This window comes from Canis lupus, chromosome 8 (assembly GCF_048164855.1).
Source record: "Canis lupus baileyi chromosome 8, mCanLup2.hap1, whole genome shotgun sequence".
In the NCBI taxonomy this organism is placed as follows: Eukaryota; Metazoa; Chordata; class Mammalia; order Carnivora; family Canidae; genus Canis; species Canis lupus.
The window spans coordinates 53,573,618-53,597,377 of NC_132845.1; the positions used below are offsets into that span (position 1 = coordinate 53,573,618).

The window sequence follows — 23,760 nt, forward strand, 5'->3', positions numbered from 1 at the left end:
CCTGGAATTAATAAGTGATTATAGCAAAGAGGCAATATGCAAAGTTAGTATGCAAAAGTAAATCACTTTCCTATATGTTGGCAATGAACAACATATAGGAAACATTTGAAATTATAAACACACTTCCAAAATTTAGTACATCCAAAAATGAAATGTTTAGGTATAAACCTACCAAATACCAAATATATGCAAGTTCTACCAAACTTGGATGAATGAAATAGAAAAACTAAGTAAATTAGATATTTTATGTTTATGTATAGGAAGACTAATATTGTTAGATGTCAGTTCTTCCCAGCTTGATCTATAGATTCAATATAATCTTATTTTATTTTATTTTATTTTATTTAAAAGATTTTATTTATTCATGAGAGACACAGAGAGAGTGAGAAGCAGGCTCCCCACAGGGGGCCTGATGTGGGACTCAATCCCCCCATCTGGAATCACATCCTGAGCCAAAGGCAGACGCTCAACCATTGAGCCACTCAGGTGTCCCACAATCTTTTTTTTTTTTTTTTTAAGTAGGCTCCAGTCCCAGTGCAGAGCCCAACATGGGGCTTAAACCCACGTTCCTGAGATCAAAACTCAGACCCTCAACCAACTGAACCACTCAGACACCCCTAATGTAATCCTCATAAAAATCCCAATAAGTTATTTGGTGGATATAGACAAATTGATTCTAAAGTTTATATAGAGAGGCAAAAGACTCTAAATAGGCAACACAGTATTGAAGGAGAAAAATGTTGGAGGACTGACACTAACCAGTTTCAAGACTTGGTATAAATCTGCTGTAATCATGACAGTGTGACATTAGTCAAAGAATAGAAAAGTAGATCAATGGAACAGAACGGCAAGTCCAGAAATAGACCAATATAAATATAGTCAACTGATCTTTGTCAAAGAAGCAATGGAGAAAAAAGAGCCTTTTCAACAAGTGGTGCTAGAATCACTGGACATCCATATGAAAAATAAATTAACGTAGACACATATCTTACACCTTTCAGGAAAATTAACTCAAAATGGATCATAGGTCTAGATGTAAAATGAGAAACTATATAACTGCTAGAAGATAATCTAGGAGAAAGCCGAGATGCCCATTGGTATGGCAATGAGTTTTTAGATACAACACTAATAGCATGATCTCTAAAAGAAATAATTGAAAATCTGGGCTTTATTAAAATGAAAAACTGTGCTCTGTGATGGGCAATATCTAGAGAATTAGAAGGCAACCCATGGATGGGGAAAAATATTTGCAGACACACATCTGATAAAAGATTGTTATCCAAAATATTCTTAGAACACAACAATAAGAAAACATACAACCCAATTTAAAAATGGGTTGAAGACTTGTTTTTAAATATTTATTTTAGAGAAAGAGAGCGTGCAGAGGGGAGGGGCAGAGAGAGGGAGAGAGAGTCCCAAGCAGACCTTGTGCTGAGTGCAGAGCCCAATGCAGAGCTCAGTCTTGTGACCCATGCAATCATAATCTGAGGTGAAACTGAGTCTGATGCTTAACTGAATGAACCACTTAGTCACTCCTAAAAATGGGTCAAAGACTTTAATAGATGCCTCACCAAAGAAGATGGGTGGAAGATGAGTGTATGAAAAGATGCCCATTTCATATCAGGTAAATGCAAACTAAAACAATAATTAGATATCACCACACATTGATTAGAATGGCCCAAATCCAGAACACCGACAACACCAAATGCTGATGAGAATGTGGATCAACAGGGACTCTCATTCATTCATTGCTTGGCAGAATGCAAAATGGCACAGCCACTTTGGAAGATAATTTGGTGATTTCCTACAAAACTAAACATACTCTTAACCATTCAATTCAGCAGTATATGCATATTTAAAGTAGTTAAAAACTTACATACACAAAAAAAACCTGCACACGGATATTTATAGCAGCTTTATTCATAATTGCCAAGACTTGTAAGCAAGTAAGACGTCCTCAGTAAGTGAATAAACTGTGCTTCATCCTAATGATGGAATATTTTTATTTTTATTTTTTTGATGGAATATTTTTAAAAGATTTTTATTTATTTATTTGAGGAGGGGGAGAGGAAGCGAGAGCACAAGTAGGCAGAGCGGCCCGGAGAGGGAGAGGGAGAGGGAGAAGCAGGCTCCTTGCCGAGCAGAGAGTCTGATGTGGGGCTCGATCCTAGGACCCAGGGATCATGACCTGCACCAAAGGCAGATGTTTGACTGCACCAGGTGTCCCCACAGTGTTCTCTTTAATCTTAACTAGGATAATGAAGAAGAAAGTTTCCAAATTTTTAAGAATTTAAAATTTATATAGTTTTATGTTGTGCAAGGGATACAGGCATGAATAGTACCCATTACTTTGGATGGAAGAGAGGAAAAGTTGATAAACTGCCTGACATCATATTATTCATTTATTTGTTTATTGTATTGTCTTATGTCTCACACTAAAATGTGATATCAAGGACTTAGTTTTGTTCACTTCTCTGTCTCCTGGACTGAGAACATTGCTTAGCACATAGTTGGCACTACCTAAATATTTGATGAATGGGTTAAATAATCATTGATGAGTCACAATTATAAATGGTTACTTATGGAAGTATAAGGTGCTCTTATATTGGAATCATCAGGAAAAGTGAGCAGCATGTAAGCCCAGTATCCAAATGATGAATAAAATTAAGGTAAGAGAGGAACTGGGTTCAAAACAATTTTTGGAGGAAAAAAATATTGGAAAAAAAGGACATGTCACATTTGAGAGCCTAGACAAAGGCCAGTGTGGTTGGAGCATGGAGGGAAAAGTGCACAGATATGACTATTGTTGCATTGGAATATCTTTTTCTATCCCTTCACTTTCTTTTTTTGAGCACTCAGTTTCTTTTCTTTGATTCTTTCTTTCTCTCTCTTGCATGTTTTATGTATATGATGTCATATTTTCATCTCTTTATTTTGTGTATCTCTTGACTAATTTTTGTAGATATAATTGGTTTCACTACTTTTGTGATTTAACCTCCATATTGGCATTATAAGCCATTAATCTACTACCTTTACTGTATGTGCACTTTTACCAATGAGGTGTTTTTCCTTTCATAATTTTCTAACAGGTAATAATTGCCTTTTTTTTTCACTTAAACAAATCCCTTTAGCATCTTGTTAGGTTAGTATAATGATGATGAACTCATTTTAACTTTTGTTTATCTGGGAAACTCTTTTTTTTTCTTCAATTCTGAATGGTACCCTTCCTGGGTAGAGTATTCTTGGTTGTAGCTTTTTTCCTTTCATAACTTTGAGTATATCATGCCACTTTATTCTGTCATACAAAGTTTCTGCTGAAAAATCAGCTGGTTACTATTTGGGGTTTCCCTTTTAAAATGTAACTTTGGGGTTTCCCTTTTATGGAACTTTTCTCTTACTGTTTTTAAGATTATCATTATTTTTTTGCCATTTTAATTATTATGTCTTGGTGTGGACCTTCTAGGCTTCATCTTATTTGGGGCGCACTGTGCTTCCTGGACCTTAGCTAGATTAGAGAAATTTTTAGCTACTATTTCTTCAAATATGTTTTCTTCCCCCACCTTCTCTTTCTGGGATCCCTATAATGCAAATGTTATTATGCTTGATGTCACAGAGATCCCTTAATCTTTTTTCATTTTTATTTTTTCTTTTTGCTGTTCATCTTGGTTGTTTTCCATTACTCTGTCTTCAAGGTTATTGATCCATTCATCCTTCTGCACCATATAATCTGCTGTTCATTAATTCTAGTATATTTTTCATTTCAGTTATTAAATTCTTTAGTTCTGACTGGTTCTTTTTAATATTATCCATCTCTTTGTTAAAGTTTTCACTGAATTTCACTATTTTCTCAAGTGCAACAAGTATCTTTATGAACATTACTTTTAATTATTTAGCAGGCTTATTGTCTATTTCCATTTCATGTAGCTCTTTTGCTGTGATTTTTGGCTTGCTCTTTTATTTGGGACATATTCCTCTGTGTCATTTTGTCTGGCTCTTTCTGTTTGTTTCCATGTATTAGGCAGATCAGCTACATCTCCTGGTCTTGAAAGAAGTGTCCTTGTATAAAAGCATACTGTGGTGCCCTGTAGTGCATCTTCCCTGGTCATCAGAATTAAGCGTACCAGGGGTGTCCCCTGTATGGGCTGTATGCTCTTTCCCATTGTGGCAGAGTTGTGATTGCTGTAGGCATGTTGGTAAGTGGGGCTGGCCCTCAGTCCTGTGCCTGCCACAGCCTGCCTTGCCTGCTGCTGGTGCACAGGGCAGGGTTTTCTCTCTATGCTGTGAGAGGCCCAGCTGTAGCTACCATCATTTTGCTCATGGGCATGACTAGCCAGGCTGTCTGCAGTTAGCCACTGTGACATCTACAGGAACACTCCAGGGCAATGCTTGTTCCCTGTGCAGCCAGCTAAGAAACCTGGCAGTTGGCACTGTGAGTGTGCTGGTGTGCAGGGTTACCTCCCCCATAACCCCAGGGCAGGAGTCACTTTGAAGGAGCACCTACTGAGGCAGTTGGGTTAAATGGTATTGGTCTGTGGGGAATTGCTGGGCTGGACCTTGTAATTCTAGAAAGGTAGATAAAGAGTATTAGAACTGGCTTCTATAAGCAATCTGCCTATCTAGGTTGAGAGAAGGCAGGAAAAATGATGCCTGTAAGCACTTTTGTTCCTGGAGAAATCTGCAGATCCCTGCCCCCCACCTCTGACATATGTCCTAAAATTAGTCAATCAAGCTTCACATATACCATGGTAGTTTTCAAGCTCCTGCATCTGTGCTGTGTCTCTGGCCAATTATTTAGTGTGCTGGCTCTATAAGAATAGGGGATCAGTTTCCTATTGCCCTCTAGTTCTGCAGGAGGTAACCTTGATGATTTTTAAAGCTTCTGGAATCAAGCCCCACTGATTTTCAAAGCCAGATGTTATGAGGACTTCTCTTTCCAGTGTGGGTCCCTAGTGCCAGGGATGTCTGTTTAAGGTCTGATCTTCTTGGCTCCTGACTGCATCTTTGTTTCTCCTACCCTTCTTGATGTGGTCTTCTCTCTCTGTCTTTAGCTGTGGAAGATTTGTGCTGCCAGTCTTTAGGTTGCTTTCAGAGTTAACAGTTGTTGCCTTGGTGTGTACGTGGAATGAGATGAGTTCAGGATCCTCTTCCTCTGTCATCCTCCTATTTTGTACATTTTTTATCTATAGTTTCTAAGTGTTTTAGAGTTAAACATTATTTTCATATCAAGAAAATTAGTATTTAAGTGAGAAGCCATTTTCATTAAAAGATAAAGAAATTTCCCATATATATAGAAAATTCTTCTGAATCACTAGGAATAATAGAAGAGCAAATTTAAGCTAGATTTTATTATAATTTTTTTTGCTTTTAAAGGAAGAAAAATGTTTAAAATGATTTTGGTAAGCATTGATAATGATTTTGTGAAATTTCCTCTTTAGATACTAGTAGTGAGAAACTCTTAAAAATATTCATATACTTTGACCCAACAATTCCAGGATATAATTGTTTTCTAAGGAAACATCTAGAAATACCTAAATTCCCCCTAAAAAATAAAAATTCATTCAATTACAGAACATTCATACAATGGAATATAAATTAATCTTTGGAATTTATATTTTCATAGAAAAACACTCGTTACATTACATGTAAAAGCTGGATATAGAATCCTATAATGTAGTATACCAGTATGCAAAATATGGAAATAAAACAATAGAATCAAAGTAGTATATCACATTAGTAAGAGTGGTGTTATTTTCTAGGTAGTAAGACTATTTTTATTTTCTTCTTTAAATATTTATGTTATCCACATTTTCTGTATTTGCTACTTTTTTTAATCAGTAAAAGGATAATAATAATAATTTTTGATGATTCATTATAAATTTTTGTTTTTTTTCTGATTTATCCAGCCCTTAAGAGGCCAGAGTCTGCTGTTTAACCAACATTATACACAAAAACACAATTATTACTAAAGTTCCTCATTATAGCAATGAATGAATTAAAAAGTCAAAGGATCCTATAATCCTTCTCCATAGAAAAAATTACTCTTAAAATTTGAGTTTGTTTTTATATTACTTAAGATTTTTTTATGCAGAAAATAGTATGGAGATTCTTCGAAAAAATTACTAGCTACCATATGATTTAGCTATCCACATGATTATTCAGCTATGCCATATGATTATGAGCTACAATATGATTCAGCAATCCCCCAGATGTTTGTGAAAAAGAATTAAAATCAGGATCTCAAAGAGACACACTTGCTCTGTCATGTTTATTGCAGCATTATTCACAATAATCAAAATATGGAAACAACCTAAATGTCCATCTGTGGATGAATAAAGAAAATTGGTATATGCATATCATGAAATATTATTCATACTTAAAGAAAAAGGAAATGCTGCCATTGTGACAATATGGATGGATAGATCTAAAGACATTATGCTAAGTGATATAAACCAGACACAGAAAGACAAATACTGTATGATTTCTCTTATATTTGGAATTAAAAATAGTCAAGCTCATAGAAGTAGGGAATAGAATCATGGGTTCCAGGAGCTGTGGGGAGAGGAAAATGGGGAAGTGATTGTCAAGGGTCCATAGCTTCAGTTTTTGCAAGAACTTTAAGTTATGGAGATCTACTATACAGCATAGTGCCTGTAATTAAGAATATTGTGTTGTATACTTAAAATTTGCCACGAGGGTAGATCTTATGTTCTTACTACAAAAATGAATGGATGAATGAATGAATGAATGAGATAGGAGAAAATATGGGGAGGCCTTGATGGTGTATATTGCATATGTGCAGCTTGTGTGTATGTACATATGTCAATCATGCCTCACTAAAGTGGTTCATAATTTTTAAAAAAAATATATAAGATTTTGCCATGCATATATTGATAAACATGTGTACAAATTATCTTGATAAACATGTCAGTAGTATTCTAAAACTTACTTTTCCCACTAATTATGAGACAGTAAATTGAATCTAATTTTGGCTAAAAAAATAGAGAAAATTTTGATAGAACTTTCCAAAATGGAGAGTTTTGGTCTCCTTTTTTGTGGTCATATTCACTCCTTAGAGAGAACATAGTACATAGGTTCAACAGCTGAATAGGTTTCTGGAGTAGATGATCTTCTAAAGTAGAGAAACATAAATCTCAGAAAAACTATTTTTCAGAAACCTTGATGGCACAGTATCACATCTTCCTGAGATGGCACAAAACTTACCTGGTTATGTGAGGAAACAATTCTCTTCTAGCTCCTACATTCTATTATTCATACTTCATTTTCTTTGTTGAGTATCTTCTGCTTCTTATTAATTTGAAAACATTTTTCCTTTTTGATTTAGTATTTTATAAGAACTACAGCATATGTTAAGTAAATTAAATCTTAATTAGAGATGAATGTTAATATGTAGAGAAAGTCAGTTGATAATTTTATCAGAAAACCAGGAAGGAATTTATGATAGCAGTTTGGTAGTTTTTTTCCCTTCATATATTCCACATTTCTCTTTCATCAGAACCATGGGAACTGTAACAAGCATTGCAGTGAAGGATGAGCTACATTTTTACCACTGCTGAAGGAAATTAATTGGGAACAAGAAACATTTATATGAAAGTAATCTGGTGGTAGCTTTCTCTTTTCTTCTCCTTCTAGGTTTACAGGCCTACTTACTGATCTGGAAAAAAGTCAAGAAAAACTGGGCATTGGTAGCTTTGGTGTCTCGATCACTACCATGGAAGAAGTTTTCCTTAAGTAAGTAATGATGCTTGGAGGGGCAGGAGAGAGGAAAAATCTCTTGCTCTATAATCAGATTTCACTGTATGGGGATGGAGTAATTGAAGAAATAGTATTAGACTGTTAGAGATGATAATCTTCTATGAATGCCAACAGACTAGTCCTTGCCCCTTGTTCCTCTAATGGGCTCAGGCTGCTGTGAGTCACGTGATTAGGATGAGAACAGCAGTTCAGTGAGCTGGAGAAGCAGGATCTTCCCTGCAGATCATGTGGCTATGGAACTGCATAAAATAACTAAGCCCAAGTACTAAATATCCAGCGTAGAGGAATATTGGGTAAGAAGGTTATTTATGAAACTTCAGGGTTTGTGTTTGGGTGCCTGCACCTTTTGGGAGTCAGGGTTAGGAATGTCCTAGAGCAAAGAGAATTTATGTGATCCAGTATCTAAAGTGGAGATTTTACTGGGGATGACTTTAAAATCTTGAATCTAATCATGTCTTTGTAACCTACTTAAATTGTCAGTGGTTTATGGTCTGAGATAACCTTACACTGTGTGAAAGCTCAAAGAGAAATCTTGAATCTAATCATGTCTTTGTAACCTACTTAAATTGTCAATGGTTTATGGTCTGAGATAACCTTACACTGTGTGAAAGCTCAAAGAGAATGTGTCCAGGGATTCCAGGATACTGCTAAGTGAAGGCCAACTAGTTATAAGTAAAAAGACCTCACAAAAAGTCTTTTCTGGTTCTCTGGACTGTTCTAGACTTCACTCTCTCAGGCTTAAAAACAATCTTATCAGTCTCACTGCTTTATGGAGTAGTGACTAAGGGAGGTATATTGCAATAGATATTCTCAAGAATCAAGAAAAGTCTCAAATACACAATCTAACCTTACACCTAAAAAAGCTAGAAAAGGAACAGCAAATAAAGCCTAAAACCAGCAGAAAAAGGAAAATAATAAAGAACATAGGAGACCTAAATGATACAGAAACAAATAAAAATTCCAGTAGAACAGATCAATAAAACTAAGAGCTGATTCCTTGAAAGAATTAATAAAATTGAGAAACCCCTAGCTAGACTTATCAAAAAGAAAAGAGAAAGAACCCAAATAAAATCAAGAATGAAAGGGGAGAGTCATAACCAATACCATAGAAGTACAAACAATTATAAGAGATTATTATGAATAATTATGTGTCAACAAACTGGGCAATCTGGAAGAATTGGATAAATTCCTAGAAACCTACAAACTACCAAAACCGAAACAGAAAGAAATGAAAATTTGACAAACATTATATGGTCTCATTCATTTGGGAAATATAAAAATTAGTGAAAGGGAATAAAGGGAAAGAAGAGAAAATGAGTGAAAATATCAGTGAGGGTTACAAAACATGAGAGACACCTAACTCTGGGAAATGAACAAGGGGTAGTGGAAGGGGAAGTGGGCGGGGGGTTGGGGTGAGTTGGTGATGGGCACGGAGCCGAGCACTTGGTGGGATGAGCACTGGGTGTTATGCTATATGTTGGCAAATCGAACTCCAATAAAAAAATTAAAAAGAAAAGAAAATTTGAACAGACCCATAACCAGCAAAGAAATGGAATCAGTAATCAAAAATTTCCCAACAGGGGCACCTGAGTGGCTCAGTCAGTTAAGCACCTGCCTTTGGCTTTGGTGGTGATCTCAGGGTCCTGGGATAGAGCACTGTGTCAGGTTCCCTGCTCTGCAGGGAGCCTAAATCTCCCCCTCCCTCTGCCTGGCACTTTGCCTGCTTGTGCTCTCTCTCTCTCTCTCAGATAAATAAGTAAAATATTTTTTAAAGATTTTATTTATTTATTCATGAGAGACAGAGAGAGATGGAGGCAGATGGGGAGGCAAACTCCCTGTGGAGCAGGGAGCCTGATTCGGGGCTCCATCCCAGGACTCTGAGATCAGGGCCTGAGCCAAAGGTAGATGCTCAACCAACTGAGCCACGGAGGCAACCCTAAATAAAATCTTAAAAAAAAAAAAAGGGCAGCCCCGTGGCTCAGCGGTTTAGCCCCTGCCTTCAGCCCAGGGCCTGATCCTGGAGTCCTGGGATCGAGTCCCACATCAGGCTCCCTGCATGGAGCCTGCTTCTCCCTCTGCCTGTATCTCTGCCTCTCTCTCTGTCTCTCTGTCTCTCTCTCTCTCTGTCTCTCACAAATAAATAAAATCTTTAGGAAAAAAAAAAAAAAAAAACCTCTGGGGATGGATGATTTCCCAGGGAATTCTCCCAGAAACTTAAAGAAGAGTTAATACCTATTCTTCTCAAACTGTTACAAAAAATAGAAATGAAAAGAAAACTTCCAGACTCATTCTCTGAGGCAAGCATTACTTTGATTCCAAAAACCAAAGACCCCACTAAAAAGGGGAATTACAGGCCAGTGTCCCTGATGAACATGGATATAAAAATTATCAACAAGATACTAGCAAATTGAATTTAAAAGAATTATTCACCTCAATCAAGTGATATATATTCCTGGGCTGCAGAGGTGGTTTAATACTCACAAGTCAATTAACATGATACACCACATTAATAAAAGAAAGGATAAGAACCATATGATCCTCTCAAAAGATTCAGAAAAAGCATTTGACAAAATACAGCATCCATTCTTGACAAAAATCTTGAACATAGAGGGAACATACCTCAATATCTTAACAACCTTATATAAAAAACCCACTGCTGATATAATCCTCAGTGGGGAAAAGCTGAGAGCTTTTCCTCTATGGTCAGGAACAAAACAGGGACGTCCATTCTCACCATTAGTGTTTAACTTAGTATTAGAAGTTGTAGCCTCCCCAGATAACAAAAAGATGAAAGGCATCCCTATCAGCAAGGAAGAAGTCAAACTTTACTCACTGATGACATGATACTCTATGTAGAAAACCCAAAAGACTCCACCAAAAGATTGCTAGAACTGATACATGAATTCAGCAAAGTTGCAGGTTACAATATGAACATACAGAAATCTGTTGCATTTCTATACCAATAATGAAGCAGCAGGAAGAGAAATCAAGGACTCAACCCCAATTACAATTGCACCAAAAACCAGGCTACCTGGCTGGCTTATCAGTGGAGCACATGACTCTTGATCTCGGGATTTTGAGATTGAGCCCCATGTTGGGTGTAGAGATTACTTAAAAACAAAATCTTAAAAAACAAAAGAAAAAAAATGAAGAACAGTAGTACCAAAAACCATATTCTCCCCACATTGATCTATGGTTTCCATCCAGATCAATTCCAGCCCTATCAACCAGCATCCCAGAAGAAGTTTTTTTAAGAATTGATCAGCCAATTCTAAAATTTCTTACTCAATAAAAAGAACTTAGAATGGGCAAAATCACTTTGGCAGTGCATATCCAGTATTGTGCTGATGAAAAGGAAAGAACTCTCAAACCTGCCAATTATACAGTAAGATGGTTCTACTGCATTGGTGAATACATGGCAACATCCAGTGAGTTAAAAATATCTACCTTCCACAATCTAGAAATTCCACTGTTATATATACACTCTAGAGAAATCTCACATAATTGCCTAGAAGATAGATACAGAGATGTTCATTGAAGTGTATAATAGCAAAATACTGGAATAAATAATACAGTGTAATAATAAAATATGATACCTATGTAATGAAATACAACACATATCAGTTGGAAAGAATGAACTAAATTTCTCTTTGTACAAATGTCAACATGGAGAGATGTAAAATGTCTAATCTTTGAGAGGAAAAAAGAAATTTGTAGGACTGTTAAATATACCATTTACATAAAACATTAAACTCATAAAACAAAACTATACACATTTATGGATGCATATGTGTGTATAGTAATATTAAAATATATCTAATTGCTCTACTGTAAAATTACCTTTTATCCCTATTTTGTACTCTATTCTTCTGAAACATGTCATTAGACACAGATCATACTCAAGGGGAGGAAGGATTGCATACATATACTTTGTGGAGGGAATAGTATCTATATCATTATCTGGAATTCTACAAGGAAGATTTGTCTCCCTTCTCCATTTATTCATTCAGTTCTGTTATCAGTATGGACTCACGTACTACTATCTTGGCCAGGTGATCAAAGTAATAGTTTCATTGCAGTGATATGTCATGTTAATATCGTATACCCCCCTTGCCCTGATATAATGAGAGGAAGAGGGTACTTCATCTTTGCAATATTCTTCCCAAAAAGCCATAACCCCATTCTAACCATGAGAAAAACAAGACAAACCCAAATTGAGGAACATTATACAAAACACCTCATCACAATATCCAAGGTTATGAAACACAATGAAGGTGTTAAAAACTGTCACCAACCAGAGGAGCCTAAAGAGATATAATGACTAAATATAACATATGCTTTGTGGGATCCTGGAAAAGAAAATGGACTTTAGTGGAAAAACTAGTGAAATGTGAATAAAAAGTGGAGTTTAATTAATAGCAATTTGTCCATGTTGGTTTCTTAGTTGTGATAAATGTACCATGGTAATGAAGGATGTTAACAATAGGGAAACTGCATGAGGGGTATACAGGATTTCTGTATTATCTTTGCTACTTTTCTGTAAATCTAAAGCTATTCTATTGTTAAAAGTTTATTTAAAAAGTATCTAGAGGATTACATACCAAACATCATAGTTGACTTGATGGTAGGAAGAAAAGGGGATTGACAATCTTGTTCAGAGGTGATTTAAATTTATTTGTAATATATCTTAAAAATTGGCTCAAACTAACAAAATGTTAAATTTTCTGAGTTGAGGATATAGATGTTTTCTTACATTTGTTCTTTTTTTGTAAGAAACTTTAAAGAAAAATGTTTAGCTAAGTAAAGTCTAAATATTTCTGTATCAGAGAATACTCCAACAAAATTAAGAAACAAATGATAAATGGCACAGATTAATTATAATAGGAATCTCTTCTAAATCCAAAAGAAAAATATGAAAATACCATATGAAATTAGACAAGTGATAGAAAATTAATTCACAAAAGAATAACCACAAATGGTCAAATTAATTCAAAGGAATGATAAAATAGCCAAATGTAAAAAAAAAAATGTTTTGGTCAATATGTGGTAAAATAGGAAGATGTTATAAACTTGGCCTCTTTCTGAAGGGCAATTGACAAGAGAGACAAGTTTTAAATGTTTTAAAATGTGAGTATTCTACATCTGCAATTTTGTTCTTTGTGGATAGTGATAAATGTGGAATAATGTTCATCATGGCATTGTTTGTAATAACAAAAAGTTAAAGCAATCAAAATTGGCCAGTTAACTGGCACATCTGTACAGTAAGATGAAATTCAATAGTCATTAGAAGTATATAGATATACTAAGGTAAATACAAATAATTTTATTTATATAAAAATTTTTATTTTAAATTTAATTTAGTTAGCATATGATATATTATTAGTTTCTGGGGTAGAATTTAGTGATTCATCAGTTGCATATAACACCCAGTGCTTATTACATCAAGTGCTCTTCTTAATGTCCATCACCCAATTATCCCTTTCCCCCCATAGCTCCCTTCCTGCAATCCAATTTGTTTCCTAGAGTTAAGAATCTCATGTGGTTTGCCTCCCTCCTGTTTTCATCTTATTTTTCTTTCCCTTCCTCTGTGTTCATCTGTTTCGTTTCTTAAATTTCACATATGAATGAAATCATATTGGTCTTTCTCTGACTGACTTATTTCGCATCGCATAATACCCTCTAAATCCATCCACGCCATGGCAAATGGCAAGATTTCATTCTTTTTGATGACTGAGTAATATTCAAGTGTGTGTGTGTGTGTGTGTGTGTGTGTGTGTGTGTGTATCTCATATCTTCTTTATCCACTCATCTGTTGACAGATACCTGGGCTTTTTCCATATCTTGGCTATTGTGGACATTGCTGCTATAAATATTGGGCTGCAGGTACCCCTTCAGATCACATGTTTCTATCCTTTGGATAAATACCTAGTAGTGCAATTGCTGGCTCATTGGGTAGTTTTATTTTTAACTTTTTGAGGAAACTCCATACTGTTCTCTAGAGTGGCTACACCAGTTTGCATTCCTATCAACAGTGTCAGAGGGTTCCCCTTTCTCTGCATCCTGCCAATATCTGTTGTTTCCTGTGTTAATTTTAGCCATTCTGACAGGTGTGAGCTGGTATCTCATCATGGCTTTGATTTGTATTTCCCTGATGCTGAGTGATGTTGAGCATCTTTTCATGTGTCTGTTGGCCATTTGTATGTCTTCTCTGCAGAAATGTCTGTTCATGTCTGCCGGTTTTTTGACTGAATTTTTTTTGGGGGGTGTTGAGTTTGATAAGTTCTTTATTGGTTTTGGATAATAACCCTGTATCTGGGAAGTCATTTGCAAATATCTTCTCCCATTCTGTAGGTTGCCTTTTAGTTTTGTTTACTGTTTCCTTTGCTGTGCAAAAGCTTTTTATCCTAATGAATTTCCAATAGGTCATTTTTGCCTTTGTTTCCCTTGCCTTTGGAGACATGTCTAGCAAGAAGTCAGAAAGGTTGCTACTTGTGTTCTCCTCTAGGATTTTGATGGGTTCAGGTCTCACATTTAGGTCTTTCATCCATTTTAAGTTTATTTTTGTGTATTGGTGTAAAGAAGTGGTTCAGTTTCATTTTTCTTCATGTGACTCTTCAATTTTCCCAGCACCTAAAATGAATGTAAATAATTTTAGAAGCGAGTTATGTAACATTGTAGTATTAGAGCATGATTCAAATTTTGCATTTTATGTATATGTATACATACATTCATGCTCGTGCATATGTAGATATAGAAAAATGTCATTTGTGTATGTCTGAGTCATAAGATCTTGAGTATGTTTTCTTTTAGTTGTAATTTTCAAAACTTTTCCCATTGAATATGTCTTAATTATATACAAATTAATAAAACCCTAATAAAGAAGTTAGAGAAAAAAGTCAAGGAAGAAACCATACTTCTTGGTTTGTAGCATCACAGTGACCAGACATAGCACAAACACTACCTTGAATTTAAAATATTGTTGTCAGACTAAATCAGTATTTGATGCTTTTTTTTCCTTTTGATCCTGGTTAATAAAGGTATCAAAGTCTTGTTGGCTCATTGGCTTAGAGTGAAAAATTTATCTCTCAAATTATGAGATTTCATCACAGGTTTCAGAGCACTTGTGGGTGGACCTCAGATTTCCCATGATAGTATGATTATTATGATTCTGTTAAGCACTTTCTTTTGTATATTAAAATTAAATAGGGGATCCCTGGGTGGCTTAGCGGTTTGGCACCTGCCTTTGGCCCAGGGCGCGATCCTGGAGTCCCGGGATCGAGTCCCACGTCAGGCTTCCAGCATGGAGCCTGCTTTTCCTTCCTCTTGTGCCTCTGCCTCTCTCTCTCTATGTCTATCATAAATAAATAAATAAATCTTTAAAAAATAATAAAATAAAATAAAAATGTCTTTTTCTCTTGTGGAGTTGTGAACTCTTGGAGTACAACTGAATTATGTGCTCTTTTGCTCTGTAAACCATTACAGATATTTAGATTGCCTGGAGCAGAAAATTGAAAAACAAATCTATTAAACTGGCATATGCTTAGAAACATTATAAAAATAAAAACCCTGCTAGAATTAATATACTTCCTTAAAATAAAAGAAATTTAATACCTTCCTTTCTAAAAAAAGATACTGTTACACCTTTAACTTAATTAAGTTCAGTTTATTTTATCCAATATTAATATTAGATAACTGTGCTTTTTTTTTTTAATTTTTTTCCACCAACTCTGAAAACCTTGCAATAAAACTGCTGTTCTTGTTAAAATGAATGTTTTCTTATGTGTAGGGTCAGTACAGAGAATAATGAAGCTTTCCAGACCCTGTCCCTAAAGGACAAAAACAGAAGAGAAAATATGAACCAGAATATGAATGTGCCCAGAAGTTTTGAGAGATCATACTCTCCAACCTCAAGTGAACACTCTAATATTATGTTTAATACCGGGGTGAGCATCTTCACTAAGAATGTAATGCTGGTGGTATATGTTTGGATGGGATAAAAAAAGATAAATTTTATCCTAATCTTTGAATTCTAGGAGACTTTGGAGTTCTTAGCCAGGGAAGGCCAAGTCAGGAAGAGTCTATAAAGCAATCCAGTTAACTTTCTAATTCAAAAGTAAAATATGATAGTTAAAAATCAGATTTTACTGTCACTATTGTTATTTCTAAGAGTCACTTATCTCAGTTTTTAAAATTGTTAGTTTGTTCAGAGTTGAAAAAGGGCCAGAGCAAAAGTTATCACTATTTACACACATAAAAGCCCTTAAAAAAAAAGCCATTTAAATTTATGCATTGGAAGGCCTTGGCACTTCCTAATGGACTGTTCCCCAACTGTTCTCTTATTAGCATGGGAAAATTCAATGGATTCCCAAGAATTTCTTTCGTTGTTCCGATTGTCTATGCCCTACAGTTTCTCTAATGAAGACCAGGGATTCTGAGATGATTAACATTTCTCAGAGTGGCCCATAAGCGTGCCTTTACTGAGGGGTTTACAGGCCAGTCATGAAGCAGAGTGGGTGTTGTATAACCAGAGTATGGAATTTTGTTTTTTGTTTTTTGTGTGTGCGTGTGTGGTTTTTTTTGTTTTTTTTTTAAATAATATATTTATTTCTAATTGGTGTTCAATTTGCCAACATACAGAATAATACCCAGTGCTCATCCCGTCAAGTGCCCCCCTCAGTACCCGTCACCCATTCACCCCCACTGCCCATCCTCCGCCCCTTCCACCACCCCTAGTTCGTTTCCCAGAGTTAGGAGTCCTCATGTTCTGAGGCCAATATCTCCCTTTCTGATATTTCCCACCCATTTCTTCTCCCTTCCCTTCTATTCCCTTTCACTATTTTTTATATACCCCAAATGAATGAGAACATATAATGTTTGTCCTTCTCTGATTGACTTATTTCACTCAGCATAATACCCTCTAGTTCCATCCATGTTGAAGCAAATGGTGGGTATTTGTCATTTCTAATGGCTGAGTAATATTCCATTGTATACATAAACCACATCTTCTTTATCCATTCATCTTTCGATGGACACCGAGGCTCCTTCCACAGCTTGGCTATTGTGGACTTGCTGCTATAAACATTGGGGTGCAGGTGTCCTGGCATTTTATTGCATCTGTATCTTTGGGGTAAATCCCCAACAGTGCAATCGCTGGGTCATAGGGCAGGTCTGTCTATTTTGAACTCTTTGAGGAACCTCCACAAAGTTTTCCAGAGTGGCTGCACCATTTCACATTCCCACCAAGAGTGCAACAGGTGCACATCCTGTTGCAACATTCTCCACATCCTCTCCAACATTTGTGGTTTCCTGCCTTGTTAATTTTCCCCATTCTCACTGGTGTGAGGCGGTATCTCATTGTGGTTTTGATTTGTATTTCCCTGATGGCAAGTGATGCAGAGCATTTTCTCATGTGCATGTTGGCCATGTCTATGTCTTCCTCTGTGAGATTTCTGTTCATGTCTTTTGCCCATTTCATGATTGGATTGTTTGTTTCTTTGGTGTTGAGTTTAAGAAGTTCTTTATAGATCTTGGAAACTAGGAAACTAGGTCATTTGCAAATATCTTCTCCCTTTCTGTAGGTTGTCTTTGAGTTTTGTTGACTGTATCCTTTGCTGTGCAAAAGCTTCTTATCTTGATGAAGTCCCAATAGTTTATTTTTGCTTTTGTTTCTTTTGCCTTCGTGGATGTATCTTGCAAGAAGTTACTGTGGCCGAGTTCAAAAAGGGTGTTGCCTGTGTTCTCCTCTAGGATTTTGATGGAATCTTGTCTCACATTTAGATCTTTCATCCATTTTGAGTTTATCCTTGTGTATGGTGAAAGGGAGTGGTCTAGTTTCATTCTTCTGCATGTGGATGTCCAATTATCCCAGCACCATTTATTGAACCAGATAGAACTGGAATTCCTATTCTATCATTTACTGGCTTATTTGACTTTGACCAAGACATTTAACATATTTGTGCTCCAATTTCATTCTCCATGAGACTGTTAATGTGTTTATACTAGTAATGTGAATTGCAGACTGTTTGGCATGATTCAGTTACTTAGAAATGTGATTTTTCTCCTCTCCTTGCTTGTGTATTTCTTCTGAGGTATCACTCTTCCCGATCTGGTGGGAAATCAGATGAAAGAAGATTTGCAGACCAGTCTAGAAAAGTTGATTCTTGCATTTGCATATTCTTTCACTCTAGAAATGTATCTAATAACACGTCTTCTTAAAGTCAGAAACCACATTTTTCTGCTTTGAAGACAATATGAGAAAAAATTTTCCTTCTAAACTTTATCTTATTTTTGGTTAATGACAACATCCAAATGCTGATTGTTTTATTCAGATAATATTGGTTGATTAATTAGGAATATTTTTTTCATGATAAATTATGGGGTGTCCAAAATGTTGGTTAAGCTATAGATTACATACCCAAGTAATATATATACTCTATATGCTTTTCTTCAATATTCAGACACCTTTTCAGAGGAGGTCTTTACATTTAAAGGAACAGGTTTTGTGGGGATCCCTGGGTGGCTCAGCAGTTTAGTGCCTGCCTTCGGCCCAGGGCATGATCCTGGAGTTCCAGGATTGAGTCCCACATCAGACTCCCTGCATAGAGCCTGCTTCTCCCTCTGCCTGTGTGTCTGCCTCTGTCTTTCTGCATCTCTCATGAATAAATAAATAAAATCTTAAAAAAAGGAACAGGTTCTGTTGTTAATCTGAAAAAAATATAATCAACTATAGATGAGCCAAAGAGCCTGAAAAAAAAAAAAGAAAATAACATATTTAGTAACATTTTTCAAATTAACAATTAGGCATATTACTTTAAATTTAGAAGTTGAAGAAAAAGTACTGGAGTATATTATTGCAGTTTATTTATTTATTTTTAAAGATTTTAGTTATTTATTCATGATAGACATATATATAGAGAGAGCTCTCTGCAGAGACACAGGCAGAGGGAGAAGCAGGCTCCATGCAGGGAGCCTGATGTGGGACTCGATCCCAGGACTCCAGGATCACGCCCTGGGCCAAAGGCAGGCGCTAAACTGCTGAGCCACCCAGGGATCCCCTATTACTGAAGTTTAAAAATAAATTCATTTTTTGTTTCCTGGCTATCCACTATCACATGGATGAACACCTAGCAGTGGAAACTTATTACATATGCACATTATGGGAATGCTTCATTTGTCAAATAGAGATAGGAGTAAAGGATCATGATTTAATATTGATGAAGCCTGATGTCATGTTGTTCTGCTCAGAGATGCCATGATTGTGTTTGTGATAAAAAATCATCCTTTTGAGGTTTTCAGTATAATTAGAAGCCAAGCCTCAACATATTCCCCCAAAAAGAAGTTTTGCTTGTTACCTGTGTGTTAACCATGGCTGTGTTCTACTCAAGGATATATTTATAGAATGTGTACATCTTCTACCATAAGATTCAGAAAATTAATATTAATGAATTTCATTAAGGCTTGTAACCATTGTAATGGCATCTTTCTCTCTTCTTGTCAGTGGTCTCTTAACTGCCAGCAGTTCTATGCCATGTTCATAAAGAGGGCTATGTTCTCTTGGCGCAACTGGAGTTTGATATTGATGCAGATACTGGGATTTCTGGGCATCGTTTATTTTCTGATGAAAGGAATAGAAATTATAAGAACTAAAACTGAACCTGCCAGGGAAATGGATTTGGAACAATATGGTCAAACCATTGTGCCTTTATCAATTGCTGTTGATTCTGATTTTACTCGGAATTTAACAAAAAATCTTGAGATCTTACTAAAGGCAAAGAAACAAAAACTTCAGGAAGTGAAAGGTAATGTTCTTTCTGGTAATTGTTGGAAACCTGCTTGTATCACTGACAAAGAAGGGTCCTAACGAATATTTAGCAATTGCTCTTTTCTTTCTTGACTGTCACCAATCTCATAAAGGCAGCCAAATCAGAAATAAGAATTATCCCTCAAGGAGATTGGCCACAAAAGTTCATTATTAATGAAGGCACTTTGTAGCCATCTGCCAGCTATTTGCTACACCTTCTAGGGAATGATTTTAAGTACTAAAATATCTTGTTTTGTAAAATTTAGCACAAAACCTCACATAAAACCAGGCTTACAATGTGGTATCATGGTACTAAATCCTGAAAGGCTATGCACAAATCTCTAGATTACCCATATTTTAAAACAGGTTAGGTTGAAGATGTTATGGGCAGGCTACTCTGAACTACTTATTTGGAAGACAATAATAATAATTGATTACATGTACTGAACACTACTTTTGGCAGGAACTTTTCTAAATATTTCAGTTATCTACATTTCTGTAACAATCATACTAGCTTGAGGCTTGGAGATCTTTTTATTTTATTTTTTTAATTTTTATTATTTTTTTAATAAATTAATTTTTTATTGATCTTCAATTTACCAACATACAGAATAACACCCAGTGCTCATCCCGTCAAATGTCCCCCTCAGTGCCCGTCACCCACTCACCCCCACCCCCCGCCCTCCTCCCCTTCCACCACCCCTAGTTCGTTTCCCAGAGTTAGGAGTCTTTATGTTATGTCTCCCTTTCTGATATTTCCCACACATCTCTTGAGGCTTGGAGATCTTAACTAAGTTGTCAAAAAAATGAATCTGGTATGTATTAGAGTAGGGACTAGATTTTAGGACTGCCTGGTGGGAGTCTGCAGTATTAACCCACTCACTACACTAAATCACATCTATAAGGAGCAAGTCTGTCCGTCTTTCAAGGCTGATCATTGCCTTTCATGTGTTTCCTTTGTATTTCCTTTAGCTGCTGCGTGGTTGACAGTTTTGGTTTAGGTTAGCATAGAGCTGTGTAGTTTGGCAGATCGTTTCTCTTTTATCCTTTAGATTCCATTGTGAAAAATGAAAATGCATGAGAAATGTTGATTATTCTATCTTTATCCTGATTTTGCAGCATACACATAGGCTGAGTGGCATAAAAGCTGTCATTAAATCACATATTCCTTTATTCCTTTTTCTCCTCCATGACAGAAGCACTAGATGAACATTTATTAGTCAAAGACCATGTAGTTGTTTAGAAATGACAGAGGAGAGAAGAGGGAGAAATGATTTCTCTGATTAATAATGTGGTTCCTTTTCTGCTATATTATGTTGTTTATACAAAAATAAAAAGACTATGTGTCACAGATATATCAATAGTAATGTTTCAAATGGCAAGATTTCATTCTTTTTTTCATGGCTGAGTAATGTGTGTGTGTATATATATAACATATATATGTATATATGTGTGTATATATATCCATTCTTTATCCATTCATCTATCACTGGAGACTTGAGTTGCTTTCATAATTTGGCTATTATAAATAATGCTGCAGTACACATGGAGTGCTTATATCTTTTCAAATTAGTGTTTTTGTTTTCTTTGGGTCAACACCCAATAGTAGAATCGCTGGATCATATGGTATTTCTATTTTAAATGTTTTGAGGAACCTCCATACTATTTCCACAGTGGCTGCACCAGTTTGCATTGCCAACAAGAGTGCACAAGGGTTAACCGTTCTCCACATTCTCATCAACAGCTATTCTGACCCATGTGAGGTAGTATCTCATTGTGGTTTTGATTTGTATTTCCTGGTGGACTATATTTTCTAAGTGAAACTAAGCTAAAAGGTGCGAGGTTTGTGTAGATTATTAGAATAGAGTTCTTGAGTTGAATGATCAAGATGTGTCTGTCAGAGATGTTGTGAGACACTGGAAATAGAAAAAATATTGGACAAGTAAAATTAGTGGGTTCTACCTTTCCAAAATGCATACTAAGTGATCTGTATTGCATGCTGAGCCCATGGTCATTATTGTTTTCTCATTCCAGGTGACCTAACGGAATACTTGGGGCAAAGTCAAGAATGCATTTACTCATGCATTATTGCACTTTCCTTTCAGCCTACTAGACGTCAAACTGAGGTTACCATTTGGTTCAACAACCAGGCATACCACTCACCACCACTATCCCTGACAGTATTAGACAATATTATTTTTATGGCTCTTTCTGGTCCCAATGCATCAATTACAGTCTCTAACAAACCTCAGCCTCTAAATGCTGCTTCTAAAAAACTTGAGAAAAGGTACGTATGCTTTTTTATTGGAATTGAGCTTGGTACATTAAATATAGTCCTTCTTCCTTATCTGAACACATTCTTTAAAAAAGGTTAATTTTAAAAGTTAATAGAATAATAAAATAAATAATATATAATAAATAACAAGTTATTTTTAGAAACTAGTATTTTCCACTTAGTTGTCTTATCAATGTGTCTTTTTTTATTCATTCCTTTGTAGAAAATTAACAGGAGCACAGGTAGCCTTGAATTTGTTTTTTGGCATGAGTATTTTTGTCAGTAGCTTTTGTCTTCTGACGGTGACTGAGAGAATCACTAAGGCAAAGCACATCCAGTTTGTGAGTGGAGTCTCTGCCACTAATTTCTGGCTCTCGGCTCTGCTCTGGGACTTCCTCATCTTCTTCATTGCCTGCTGCTTACTAATGGTGAGTATTAGACAAAGTCTTTTGAGGAGTTTTATTCTCTGGTACATTCCAGAAGATTCTCCTCAGCTAATATTGACCTATATCTAAGTCTCTCAAGAAAGATAAAAATATACTTTGGCTCATTATGTCAGGGAGTATATTGTGGAATATGCCTCAGTGAAAATCTTTTCCTTTACATTTATTTTCTAAAACAAAAATATTCTTATTTGAAGAAACAGAAATGTATTTCTTAAGCTACCTTCTGGACCTGCTTGCTCTCTAATATGTATTGGCCCAAGGCATCTGTAATTATGGAAAGACACAGCCTGTCATACTACCAATAGCAGTCCCATAGTAAACAAAGTCAATTTTTTAATTTTAATTTTTAAAAAAGATTTTATGTATTTATTCATGAGAGACACACACACAGAGAGAGGCAGAGACATAGGCAGAGGGAGAAGCAGGCTCCATGCAGGGAGCCTGATGTGGGACTTGATCCCGGGACTCCAGGATCACGCCCTGGATTGAAGGCAGGCGCTAAACTGCTGGGCCACCCAGGCGTCCTGGCAAATTTTTTTTAAAGATTTTTTAAAGTTATTCATGAGAGACACACACACACACACAGAGAGAGAGAGAGAGAGAGAGAGGCAGAGACACAGGCAGAGGGAGAAACAGGCTCCATGCAAGAAGCCTGATGCAGGACTCGATCCCAGATCTCCAGGATCATGCCCTGGGCTGAAGGCGACACTAAACCGCTGAGCCACCCGGGCTTCCCGACAAATTTTTTTGTAGGTAATTTTCTCCTGACTCTAGTGATCTGATTGCCTCAAGAGATTTTTGAATTTTGTGCCATGGACCATTCAAATTTTGTGCATTTGTGTGAGCATTTGAATATTTGAATAATTAATAGATAGGATTTAGGAGAATATTTGTTCAGTTTACACTTGTCACTTTCCTTATCTTTTGTCCATCTGGTATCTCTTTGGCCATCCTTCCCTGCTGTGAAAGTGAAAGCAAACCCATTTGTTTTAAATGAGATATAGGGCTCAGAGGCCAGTTTCACTGGCTTCCATGCCATTAGAAAACTTATAGTCATTGTCCATGGTGCTCTAGGGTTGGAAGGTTGTAACTTTTGGTTCTGAGGAAGAGCTCTGATCCTATACAGATTAGAACAGATAAAAGAGATCAGAGGCTAGAAGCATTTCATGAATACAGAGAGCTCCAGAGTAGAAAGAAAAACATGACACTCTCTCTGCTGCTCTATGCACTACTATAGACAAGGTGCTCAGTGCTGTTCTCTTCTCACAGCTTACTGGATAGCCAGTTAACAGAGTAAGGGCAAACCACTAACATTGTGAGGGTCACTAATCATTAGTGTTGTCACAGGAACTAACTGGGAGAGCCACACTGTGCACACAAACCAAAACTCCAGAGCTTTACATTATCTCTTCACTTCAGCTGCATCCCACAGGTTTGATCTTCATTATCGCTAATTCACAAACATT

The 23,760-nt window shown here is 36.2% G+C and overlaps 1 protein-coding gene across 18 annotated transcripts in view; it reads left to right on the top strand.

Moving 5' to 3' along the window:
- LOC140638546 (phospholipid-transporting ATPase ABCA3-like) overlaps positions 1–23,760 on the top strand; it is a 191,204-nt gene that overhangs the window by 108,339 nt on the left and 59,105 nt on the right. For 17 of the 18 annotated variants that reach the window (XR_012035571.1, XM_072836105.1, XM_072836101.1 and 14 more), the window contains 5 exons: positions 7,651–7,749; positions 15,560–15,716; positions 19,271–19,571; positions 21,608–21,860; positions 22,072–22,276. Coding sequence is in view for 17 of the 18 variants with exons in the window: in XM_072836105.1 (XP_072692206.1) it covers positions 7,651–7,749; positions 15,560–15,716; positions 19,271–19,571; positions 21,608–21,860; positions 22,072–22,276 (1,015 nt within the window). In the remaining variant the exon portion in view is untranslated. The remainder of the gene's footprint in view (positions 1–7,650; positions 7,750–15,559; positions 15,717–19,270; positions 19,572–21,607; positions 21,861–22,071; positions 22,277–23,760) is intronic. The other variant, XM_072836109.1, reaches the window with a different exon arrangement.